The sequence below is a fragment of the Anas platyrhynchos genome, chromosome 22 (genome assembly GCF_047663525.1).
Source record: "Anas platyrhynchos isolate ZD024472 breed Pekin duck chromosome 22, IASCAAS_PekinDuck_T2T, whole genome shotgun sequence".
NCBI lineage: Eukaryota > Metazoa > Chordata > Aves > Anseriformes > Anatidae > Anas > Anas platyrhynchos.
In genome coordinates this window covers 5,443,567-5,455,622 of record NC_092608.1, presented here as the reverse complement: position 1 = coordinate 5,455,622, position 12,056 = coordinate 5,443,567, and the positions used below count along the sequence as shown (strand labels likewise).

Genomic DNA, 12,056 nt, shown 5'->3' with positions numbered 1-12,056 from the left:
GAAGCTGTATCCTAGGGGAGGTCCTCAGCAGGCACTGTGGGCTTATTTCTGCTCTGATTTAGGTTTAGTTACTTATTAGCCCCCAAAATAGCAACTTACGTTTCGCAGCGTTCATTCATGCTGCACCGCACCGCGTTCGCTACTGTCTTCTGCACGCTGCCAGGATGGTATTAAGAGGACTTAGACCTGCTCCGCTCCTGAGAAAAACTGCACTTGACTAATAGCTTCTTCACTTTCAAACTGCTCGCCTGCAAAAAGATTTTTTTTTTCTGCAACTGATCTGTGTACTGCAAGTATCAACAGCAATGAAACATTTACAGGTCAGACACAAAAGCGTGGCTACAGGATAAAATCCATGGCGCTTTTAATTCAAAGATCGTCAGTGTTACTTAAGTATATCAAGTATAATACATTTAACAGGCTGCAATGCATATGAAACGTGCAAAGCATTTAACACTTTTCAACATCCTTGTCTCTAAATTGGAGACTTATAGTTGATGGAAGGACAACTCCGGGGGTGAGGAAGTGGCTGGATGGTCGCACTCAAAGAGTTGCAAGTCAATGTCTTGGTGTCCAAGTGGAGATCAGTGATGAGAGGCAGCACTCCTTGGGGTCAGCATCATGCCCAGCGCTGTTTAACATCTTTGTTGGTGATGCAGATGCTGGAATTGAGTGCATGGACTTGGGGCTGTTGGTTGATGATTAACATCAGTCAGCAACTTGCACTTGCAGCCCAGAGAGCCGACCGTATCCTGGGCTGCACAAAAAGCAGCGTGGGCGGAAGGGTGAGGGAGGGGATTGTCCCTCTCTGCTCTGCCCTTCTGAGACCCCACCTGCAGCCCTGCATTCATCTCTGGGGCCCCCAGCACAAGGAGGGCATGGACCTGTTGGAGCAAGCCCAGAGGAGGCCACGAGGATGATCAGAGGCTGGAGCAACTCTGCTGTGGAGACCGATGGAGAGAGCTGGGGCTGTTCAGCCTGGAGTAGAGGAGGCTCTGGGGAGACCTTACAGCGGCCTTCTGCCTAAAGGGGGCTTCAGGAGAGCTGGAGAAGGATTTTTTACAAGGGTATGTAGAAATGGGACAAGGGGTAATGGCTTTAAACTGAAAGAGGGTAGGGTTAGATTAGATACAAGTAAGAAAACCTTCACTGTGAGGGTGGCGAGGCACTGGCAGAGGCTGCTCATGAGGCTGTGGATGACCCAGCCCTGGAAGTGTTCAAAGCCAGGCTGGATGAGGCCCTGGGCAACCTTATCTAGTAGAAGGTGTCCCTGCCCATGGCAGGGGAGTTGGAATTAGATGGTCTTGAAAGTCCTTCCAACCAAACCATTCTATGATTCAGGAAAATATAATCTAAACCAGGCCTGCTTGATGCTGAATTAGTAGCTATCAATTACGGTTCAGAAAAGGGATCTTGGAATCATCCTTGATGGTTCTTTGAAATCATCTGTGCAAGGACAGCCCCCACCCGTCACACCCCAGAAAAACATACATATATATGCTGGGCATCATCTACAAAGGTGCTAAGAACAAAATAAAAATTGTAATTTTGCCACCATTTAGAACCTTGGCATACCCTCTTCTTAAGTGCAGTACATGGTTCTGGTATCCAAATCTCCAGAAGAACATAGTGAAGTTAGAGGAGATAAGGAAGAGGTCAGCTAAAATCACCAAGGCAGTGGATCAGATAACTTACACAAGAAATATAAAAAGATAGGAACTCAGCTTGGATGCTGAAGAGGGTACAATCAAATATTATAACGGCAACTCAGTATTGCACTAAATTCTGTAATACAAGAACTAGTGGTACTCACTGAATAGAGGTCATTCTAAAAACAGTAAAAGTACTTTACACGGTGAATTGAAACTATCTGCAATCTGTTGTCACAGAGTGATTGTGGAGGAAGATTATACCAGGAAATTCAGAAGAGGTAAGAAAAATTAACAGCAACAAAAGGAATTCTAAAGGCTGGGACAAACTCAACATCCTTAATCCGATTACAGCTGATGTTGCAGAAGTACGAGGAATGAAAACAGCAGATATTAACTAGGCTTATGTTATCTCCCTAAATAGCATCTCTTACTGCCACTGTCACAGATAAAACAGTGGGTAACTTGTACTGGGAGTCTTTCTCAGGAAGGTGTTTTGTACGCCTTTACGCTCCTTTTGTTTCTTCTAAGACAAAAGACACTGAAGTTGCACAGCTGTTATTACAGTACTCTGTCCAGGGTAAAACTACAAAGCAAGTAATTGTTTTTGTGGTTCCTTTTTTTACTATTAAGGCACACTTTGTCATCTTGCTCATTTTCCACTGTCCTGTGCAAAAACATAGTCAGCACTATTACATTTACAGTTATCAAACAAGCAGCATGAACTTTGAGAAACTGCGTAACACAAGGCAGTTGACCACAAAACCAAACAGAATTATTTTAAAGAACATATATGATTCAGTGTCACTCTTATGATTATGAGAAATTTTTCTAAAGCAAGCAGATATTGACAATGTGACAAGAAGTAATTGCTAGCCTATTTTTCAGTCCTTCATTTTTTGTAGAAAAAGTTTTTCTTATTTTCCCCTTTTACAGATTTTGCGTTGGCTTAAACCTGTAGTTCATTCAACATCCAAATGTTCAGCTAGTTTGGCTTCCATTAGAAGAGACCATTTTCTGTGCTTACTAATGATTTGAAATAGTCTAGAAACATGAATCAGACGTGACAAAAATAGAAGGATTGGCCTAAAGTACAACGGACTTCAACTAGTTTTATTTGCATTCTGTTTTCCAAGCTTGTTGTCCTGTTTCCTTATGAAGTCCACAAGGCAAGAGTCCTATTTGTTAGTGAAAACTGAAATTATCATCACTTTCATTCAAGAGCAGAGACCTTAAAAAATACTGGATGTTACAAAATCTGTGTCAAAATTGGAAGTGTTGGTAAAAGAACAGAAACAATATGTGAAACGTGGCTGGGTGTCAAGATTAACTTGGAATTATGGCCAGAATTTTAATAGCTAATAGAAGTAATCAAACGTAGGTTTCGATCCAGTCCTTCACACAGAGAAAGCAAGCTGTGAAATTTGAGTTAGCATCCAGAAGTCCTCTGAATTTTGTAGCTTTGATTCAAATTTGTTTCCAGCATGATACTGGGAGAGCAAGGGAAAGAGAAAATATTTGATATGATCTACAAAGGCCAGCAGTTTGGATAATCCTCTCATTAGTTAGATGAAATAGGTTATAGTGCTCCTTGTCTGAATGTTTTTTGGTGTTCTACATGAGTTTTCAGATTATTTAAGACACTATGTGTTTGCCTCCCTTGTTGTAGATTTCGGCTTAGTGTCACACTGGGTGTTTTTGTAGCTGCACACCTTCTTGGTGGGCTATCACTTTTCAGTGGCAGTGGTGGGGTGATGGAATTCCTTTCCCTCCTCTTCCACAGGAACCATGACATCATTCCCTGGAAAAGACTCTGTCTCCTGCTCTGGATAGTGCATCTCCAATTCCTCTTCCGTGTTTTCCTGTATATCAACATCACTTTCACATCCTCTAGCAGCACAGTTCTTGCTACCAGGCACTTCTGAAATGGACCCCACAATAACAGTATCGGCCTTCATGATGTATATTTTTTCTGAGGAAGGAAGAAAATAGTGCTGAGCATAGGTAACAATATGGCTGTCCCTAGAGATGGTTCCTTTCCATGCAAAATTTTAACTTGTTACTCAACTTTTATTTGCTTCTTTTTTAAAATCAGAGGTATGCAAATCAAGTCTGTCACTGTGAAAACACAGAATTCACTAACCCACTAAAGCTTATGTAACTCACACATTTTGCCTATTTCTTTATCTCTTTATAATAAAAGTATTGAACATACTGAGTGATAAAGACGGCCTGCTCATTTTAAGCCACACTGTGGTTTTGGATCACTGCCATGGGGACTCTGGCCATTCTAGATCAAGTAGCTCTAGCCCTCCTGTAATGAAGCTGAAGGACTACAGGAGAAAGACAGATCAGAAAAGGCAGTAAGACATTCACAAGAATCTTGTAGAAGAAGAAATTAACTGGGATCTGGGGAAGATAGCTATGGATAGTTCAATGTTTATGTTCCCGCTGTTCTGAAAAACAAAAATATCTGTATTAAAAGCAGTCCTTGGGCAAAGTTCAACACTGTACAGAAATGTAGGAAATGCTAAGGAGTTTTGGTTTTCATTTCTTTGACTACCTTGCCTCCCCAGACAGCCTTCTCTCTCCCAATTCAGGGAATTGGCATTTTGCAAAAGCCTGTTTTTTGAACTGCTTAGAATAACAAAAATCTTTGCTGATCTGTGGCACTAAAAACAGAAAATACATTTTCTGCCTTTCCTTTTCCTTGTTCTTTCTGTGCTTTGTCTCCTCTTGCCCTCTAGAAAAGCATGACTGGATCCCAGCAACCCTAAGAAAACAGTTCTGGATCAGCTTAGCCATTGTAACTCCTTGGATTTGACTCACAGCAATAAATAAATAAGTAAATACATACATACATATCCCACACACATGAAATAACCCAACCTGCATATGGTAAACAGCGTCAAGCGTCCAGGGCCAGCTCTGTTAAGAGCTTCAGATAATTTTCCAGCTTACTAATAATTTCAGAATGATATTATGTTCCTGTGGCTTAAAAATTGGAAAAAAAAAAAAAAAAAAAAAAAGGCAAGACTTACCAATTCGATTATTTGTGTGGTCTCTCACTCGAGAATCGACAGGGCAATCTGGGGCATTTCCATTGCTCTGTGTCACATCAGTTAGACTCAGATCAGGACTACAAGCTTTTTCTGTGCTGGAAACCAAGTTGTTATTGGTTTCCAAAGGTAGGTTTCTGTCAATTAGCTCCTTCTCTTCTGGCCCTTGATCAGTAGTAAGCATGATCTGCAAATACAGAGACGTGTAGAAATAGGGTCAATGCAAAAAGAACATTGTAACAGGTCCATTGAATCCTTCTGTAGCAGCCAGAATAACATAACAGCACCAGTGTCACAGGGAGTAAAAAAATTCAAAGTGCCTAACAGATAGAGGAACTTAAGTTCCTTTGAATTAGGTTCCTGTATTACTTAAGGCCATATTTAAAAATAGCATTCTTAAGCTAAATGCACAGATTTTATTTTATTTTTTGTGAGATTTGCAAGAATGTACCTTACTTCCACTGAAATCTAGTTTCCTGAATCTGAGTGGATGCTTTGGTAAATTCCACCTGATACGTCTGCAATTTAGATTCTGATGAACCTTTGTAAATCTGCTTATTTGTCACTCTGACTTTTTGTTGCATGTCTTATACTGCATGCTCTGTTGCAGAGCGTGCTACCCTGCAATACAGTAGCAGCTGCATTATGGGGACTGAGGCTCAGTGGCACCCTTCAGCAAAGAATATAACATCAGTAAGAAAGATAGATTCTGGAAGTAAGAATTTGAAGGGATTTGGTTCAGGAAAAACTTTAAGAAGATATTTTCCAAATTTAAATACTCCCTTCAGAAGCAAAACTGGCAGAAATACATTATTTAACACTACATTAAATGGAGCCCAAGACATGAAAGTAGCAATCCCTCGTATGTCTCATCTCTGCACCTGGGGGATCACAGGTTACAGAGAAAATGACAAATAAAAAGGCCGGCACTTTTTAACAGAACATTTAAAAAATATTGTTAGTTATTTACATTGGAAAAGAAAGGGATCTGTTTCGGAATACCATTCACCAGATCAGAACCTGCAATGGAAAGAAGAAAAATTATCAGAAGAGACTTCACAGCAATCACAAGAACATTAATATTTTCTCTGAAATATCACCCACCCACGTCCTAAACTACTCTACAACCTAACTCACCTGTATCTTTCTTTCGTTACCACAGAGGACACACTTCCATGGTAGGGGTGAGGTGAAGCAGTGACACATTGCTGCCAACCATGTGAGGTCCTATCACTTTCCACACACCAAAACTGGTGTTCACCTAATCACATGATGAACTGATTAAGCTTTCTAAAGAAGTAGAAGACTGTCTTATCAAAATAAATAAATCAAAAAATAAAAAGTGAATAGCTTTCTACTGGATTAACAAGTTGCATCAGGTCATTGTGTGGTCAGTAATATAAAGAAGGTGGGATTTTATGCAAGGGTGGAGGAAGGGAACACTAGGGAAAGAAGGGAGCTGGGAAAAAGGGAGTGTTCAGCATCCTTTTACAATACCATGAAGCTAGACAGGCTCGGGCCTACTAATTTAGCTCTGACATGCATCCACCTTTATTCTCAACATCAACTCTATAATGCTGCAGAGCAACAGTTCCTAATGTGTAAAGCAAGTCAGGAGGTAACAATTCCACTTTGAGAAAGCTGAGCTCATGTGAGAGGTGTTAAATCATATTCCTGAATAAATGAGTGGAAAATGCTCTGATGTATGGTGATCAGAAATATCTACCACAATAGATGACAATAGAGCAATCAGTGGAAGTGGAAATGCTAAGAGGGGATTAGTTAATTAAGCAAAATGGCTGTAATCCAGGAGATATGTATAGATTGCTATGGCTAACGTCCACTTTTTTGGGAACACATCTCCCAAATTTGTGTGCGCAGAAATGAACCTGACATTTTTTCCAGCAAAGCCTCCCCACACTGCTGCATCACCCAGTCACTCAGGTGCAATGGGAAAAAATTGCCATCTAGTGGCTTGTCATATTCACAGCAGTACTTGCCTGCACAGGACAGACCACAGGACTGGCCTTTTGCATGTCTACAGGTACATTCATTTGACTTAAATTGGTTCCATGTTTTAAAGTTTCATAAATTAAAACTCCACATTAAGACTAGCCATTTATTCTTTAATCATATGTATTACAATTTCTGGTCAGTCAGTCACTCACCGTCAGATCTGATCCTGGATTTGTGTGAAGTGAGATGTGCTGATAAAATAAAACATTCGTTTAACAAAAATCATGATGCACAGGGACTATAACAGCTTTACCACACCCACAGGTCTACAAGCAACCTACAAATTGCACATCCTGCTTTCTATTAAAGAGGGAATGTAGTTATGCAGGCACACCCCACATTCAACTCTACGCAAAGCTACAGAGAGTCACAATCAGTAAACAGGTTCCAAGTCCAGCCCACTCCCAGTAAGCTGAAAATACTCACAAAAGACTTCAGGCATCATTTAATATTTATTTTTACATTAATATGTTTGCGCTGAGAGAAAAAATCACCCGTTACCATTTCCCCACCCAGCTTTTCGCATCTTCCTCCATAAACTAACAGCCGTTTCAGTCTTTTTCTAAGGTTCTCCAACATATTGCACAGATTGCCTAGAACATTTGGCCTGTCTTCACCAGGTGCTCGTAAATATCATCTCCCTTACTGGCCTCCATAAAGTTTTAGGATATTATAGTTCCCAGGTGGCATATCCTTGGAGGTTAAACAGCATGCTATGTGTTATAGCTTTAAAAACTCACATTTTCCTTTGAGGATGAAGATTCGTTTCTTGCATATCTTCCATTTCCAAAACAACAGCATGCCTACCAGTAGCAGCATCACAGAGAGAACCACTCCCCAAACAAGACCTACTGCTCAGAAGGGGAAAAAGGAGGACAGTGGTTTCAAGAAGAGGCAGAGTGCTGCCTTTTCTGTCAGCACTGCCTACTTTCAGTAGATCTGTGTGTTTGATGGATATAATTTTAAAAGTCATAAGGATTTTGCAGGAAGCTCTCACATAAAAATTGTTTTTACTAAAGATACGTACAAGTAAAATATGCTAGAAAGAGTAAATCTTCGTTACCTCCTGTTGTTGTCTCCCCCTTGTCTGAGGTGGGAAGAGTACCAGCCGGAGCATTCTGCTTGGGAGTAGAACTAGGGTTTTCAGTTGTTGCAGCACTTAAAAGAGCACTAGAAATAGTGACCAAGTTCGCCTCAAGCCTCAGTAGGTCAGAGTTATTTGTTTCATTGCTGAATCTGGTGGAGAAAGTGCCTGGGGTGAGGTAGGTGGGCAACTGGTCCAGGCAAACCTCATCATGTGTGGCATTTCCTTTGCTTTGTGCTACTTTGTTTAACTTGGCACAGCTAGGGAATGAAAGAGAGAACAGTGTATCAGCACTGACAGAAAATGCTCTGATATATGCTAAGGTGTTCTATACAGCAAACATCACTTTCAGTCATTTTTTGTACCATGTGCATTTATTGCTTTTGGTCAGGAAGTCATTAACTTCCATCTCACCTCTGTGGCACTGATTCTTAACCTGGATGCAAACCTGAAAATCACTTGTGCATATAAACTAACCATACGCAGAGAGCAGAAAATGAGGCAAGGGAGAGTCCTTCCTTCCTTCAGTATCGAGCTGTGCAACAAGCATAACGAGGGGCCTTCAAAACTCTGCACATAGGCTCAAAGCTATCCCATTGCCTTTAAAATGAATTTGTATACTTTGCACCAGAAGAAGTGACAGGAGTCCCTTCGGGTCTTTTATTAGCTTCAGCTAATCATTTAAACACTTCAAAAAGCTATGCACTTACTCAGTATGGGGCTTGCAGATGTCAGTGCTGGAGGTTTGGTCAGAGAAGGTCCCAGGGGGGCATTCTTCACAAGCAACATCAGTTGTTGAGGTGCCTGAATGAAAACAATGACTGATGACAGACTAACCAAAATGCCATAGGTCCAGGACTATGCCCAAGATCAGAAAAGACAAACTAGATAGGGAGGAATTCCTACCTCTGACTTTGACTCCAAAACCAGGCTTGCAAGCAGTGTGCTGCTGGCATCGCATGCAGGTGTACTTAACAGCAGTCTGACAGAACAGACCTGGTCGGCACTCACACACGCGGCTAGAATTGAAGGAGCAGGGCACTTTCTCCACAAGGTCAGATTCTGCAGGAAAGAAACAGATGGAGTAGCAAATGATCACCCTGCAAGGGAAAGGCAAAGCAGGAGGCAAAGCTGAGCAACACCATTTCAAAGGCTTGGGAAGCAGAATGGGCTGCTGGCACTCTTTGTGATGGCAATTTAAGTCATGCACAATTGGACAAAGCTGTAGACAATAGTTTGTAATAGAAGACAGAAAGCAGAAATCAGACTTGGATGGCATTAGATGTGAGAACTTTCAGGCAGTCCCAGGCCAAACAAGAAGTGGTACTCGTTATGTGCAAGGTAGCATTCTGCTCTCTGGAGCAGTAGCCAAGGGCAGATAACTTTGCTGCTGGAAATACTAAATTAATAAAATACTAATAAAGACAATATTTAGAGGGGCTCTAATGGTAAAGTATGTGTGATAAAAAGTAAATCAACTACCTTTTGTACATGACACACAAGCATCACAATGTGGCTTTTGGGATTCTTCGTTCAGATATTGTTCAGGTCCACATCTCATGCAGTCTTCAGCTGGGTCCGTGGGACAGGCTTTCCTTTTAGCATACCCTGGAGAAAGAAAAACAAAATGTGGAGGATACCTGTTCAGAAACCTCCCCAATTTTCATGCCCATTTCACTGGAGCGGGAGTGTGTGAGTGAATAGCTGTGTGGTGCTTAGCTGCCTGTAAGGTTAAACCACAATGGTAAGGAAAAGTGACAGCTGCAGAAGCAAAAGGAAAAGCTGAAACAGCAGCATAAAGATAGGCAGAGTTGAATGTTTCATGGGTAGTAAACGAGAGAGAAATATATCCCACTTTCAGCACCAGACCGCATCACTCAGTTGTAAAGGGTTAATTAACCACAGGCATGGAAGACCTGGCAGGAAAATAACTCACCTACTATTTGCTTTGGCAAGCATGGTGTGGGAGTATAAGTAAAACCAGCTATGTTATATTTGGCCCTACAAATACGACCAGACAAGCTTAAAACACATCACTCATACTTCCTCAAAACTACTTGTCTGAGATTTCCTTTTGAAGGTTGGGGACGATTGCTGGAGTGGTCTGAATCTCAGCATTCAAGCTGCAGGCAAGTTACCTCCACGTGCGTGTTATTTCCTTCCTCCTCCCACAACGTCCCAAAAGCTTGAACTATAGTTATTTGAGACTTCCTGTACACATGAAACAGCAAATTTCCCTCTCTCTTGGGGGATGTGTGCCCCAAGTAGACAAGCTCTGAAGCTTGTCCAGTCATATCTTACTGTCCTTCATTGTGTTAATAGCTCAACAACCAGATCAAAGCCCAAGCAGAAGGAATACCAGCTGCAATGGTATGTACAGAAAAATGTACTGGAAATAAGTAGACGAAACAAGTGTTTTCCTTTTTTGAATACGTGTGTTCGTTCACTCCTGAGGATTTGCTGTTAACTGTGAGTAGGAAATTATCTTCAGTGTTGAATGCAATACTATCTCATAGAGCTAGATATCTGATTTAGAATCTAAAAGCAAAAACAACAGCCCCCAAAACAACAATAACAAGAAAATATAAAAGGTAAAATATAAACAAAATAAACAGAAGAAAGGTGCAACATTATTATTTCATGTGAAAGTCTTTATTCCTCCCTTTGAGAGGGGGCTTTTTTCTGTTCTGTGATGAACAGAAAGACAACATTCTTCTGGTGTCCAAGGTATGAAGTGTCATTTTACCTGAAGAAGAATTAAGCACCTGAGAAGAAATGTGGCAATTGTAGAAATCGATTTGAATTATCTTATGAGGTTTGGTTTAAAGTTTATATTGAAATTGAGCTTGAAATTAACTTTGAAACAGATGATTTGGCTTACACTTGAGCCAGTGTGCTCAGATGGAAAGGTCTACATCTGTAGGTTGGAACACCAAGGAAAGTAAAGCCAGACTGCATCAAGACTCTAATACGTTCACTTGGAGTAAATGGAATTTTAGAAAAGCTACTCTTTGCAACGAGAAGTTGAGTTAGTAGCAGATGTGAATGTGTTATTGTCTGAAGGAGTAGCGGAAGATTAAAATGAAAAAAGATTCTAAGTTTTTGCTGTAAAGGAGACCCTGGAGGATGACAAAAGATGTCCGAGACAGACATTAGGATTTGCAAAGTATGGTTTTAAAGGAGAAAAGAGCTTCTTTGCTTGGAACTGGCTCAGAGTCCTTGCCCCTTTTCCTCTTTTACAGGACCAGTTTCTCCATCCTTTGGTCTTGCTTTCTCATACATTTTCTGAATGATTCTAGTGATGTGCCCAGAAGCAGTACAGGATGTCCCTAGCATGCAAATGCTACCAACCAAGCACCAAACCTCTCTGTATTATTAGAGCACACATAAATGTCAAAAATTTCCTTTCCAAAAAAAGAGAGAAGAGAGAGAGAGAGAGAGAGAGAGAGAGAGAGAGAAGAGAAAACGTTTCTGAAAGAAGAGACTGATGATGGTGAAGTACCATCAAATGTCCCACCCACAGCGCTTCAGACATTTCCAGAACCCTTGTCTCTCTAAGATGTTTCCTGCTTCTGAGCTCATATGCCTCCAACTCACAGCTAGCATCTAGCAAAGCTCACTCTGTCCCCTGACGAGTGAACGTTCCATTCCTCATGTGAGATGCTTTCTAAACTGGTTTGAATATGAGGACAATGACAGATTTTCTGCACAATCACTTTATACTTTGTGTCTCTGATCAGAAACATCTTCAGCCTAATATCATTACGCTACTTCATACCCTGAGGCAAACTGAAATTAATTCTTAACACCTGCTACTTCTAGCTACTTATGAGTGTCAATCAACTGAAAAAAACAATAATTGCAAGTTATCTTGTTTGCAATTTAGACTGCTTGAATGCAGACTGAACAGGAGCAGGGAAGTGGAGAACAAACTCCCATCTGGATCCACACCAGATCATGGTTCACAAAATTGCACTTCAGGGTCAAAAGGCAATTCTGCAGATATACACAGTTCATACTACGTCTATGAGAAAGGCTCCATGTTAATTTGACTGCATCATAAACATACTGACCTGAGGGGCACCGGTAACAGCACCTTTGTAAAGTTTCATCATAGAACCAATTCTTGTGTGTATCACAGGAACGAGATGAGGTGAGCGATGGCTAGAAATTTAAACAGAAAAGACACAATTAGAAAACAATTAGGGCAAATCCAGCACTGGTCTCGAATTATGGTGACTACAAATA

The 12,056-nt window shown here is 40.9% G+C and overlaps 1 protein-coding gene across 4 annotated transcripts in view; it reads right to left on the bottom strand.

Moving 5' to 3' along the window:
• Positions 1-347: 347 nt before the first annotated feature.
• TNFRSF8 (TNF receptor superfamily member 8) overlaps positions 348-12,056 on the bottom strand; it is a 31,121-nt gene continuing 19,412 nt past the window's right edge. For 3 of the 4 annotated variants that reach the window (XM_072026958.1, XM_021273560.4, XM_038166778.2), the window contains 10 exons: positions 11,882-11,972; positions 9,291-9,416; positions 8,715-8,870; positions 8,519-8,612; positions 7,788-8,068; positions 7,465-7,575; positions 6,877-6,915; positions 5,679-5,728; positions 4,691-4,895; positions 348-3,621 (listed from right to left, as the gene is read on the bottom strand). In XM_072026958.1, coding sequence (XP_071883059.1) covers positions 3,377-3,621; positions 4,691-4,895; positions 5,679-5,728; positions 6,877-6,915; positions 7,465-7,575; positions 7,788-8,068; positions 8,519-8,612; positions 8,715-8,870; positions 9,291-9,416; positions 11,882-11,972 — 1,398 coding nt within the window. In that variant the 3' untranslated portion in view covers positions 348-3,376. The remainder of the gene's footprint in view (positions 3,622-4,690; positions 4,896-5,678; positions 5,729-6,876; positions 6,916-7,464; positions 7,576-7,787; positions 8,069-8,518; positions 8,613-8,714; positions 8,871-9,290; positions 9,417-11,881; positions 11,973-12,056) is intronic. The other variant, XM_072026959.1, reaches the window with a different exon arrangement.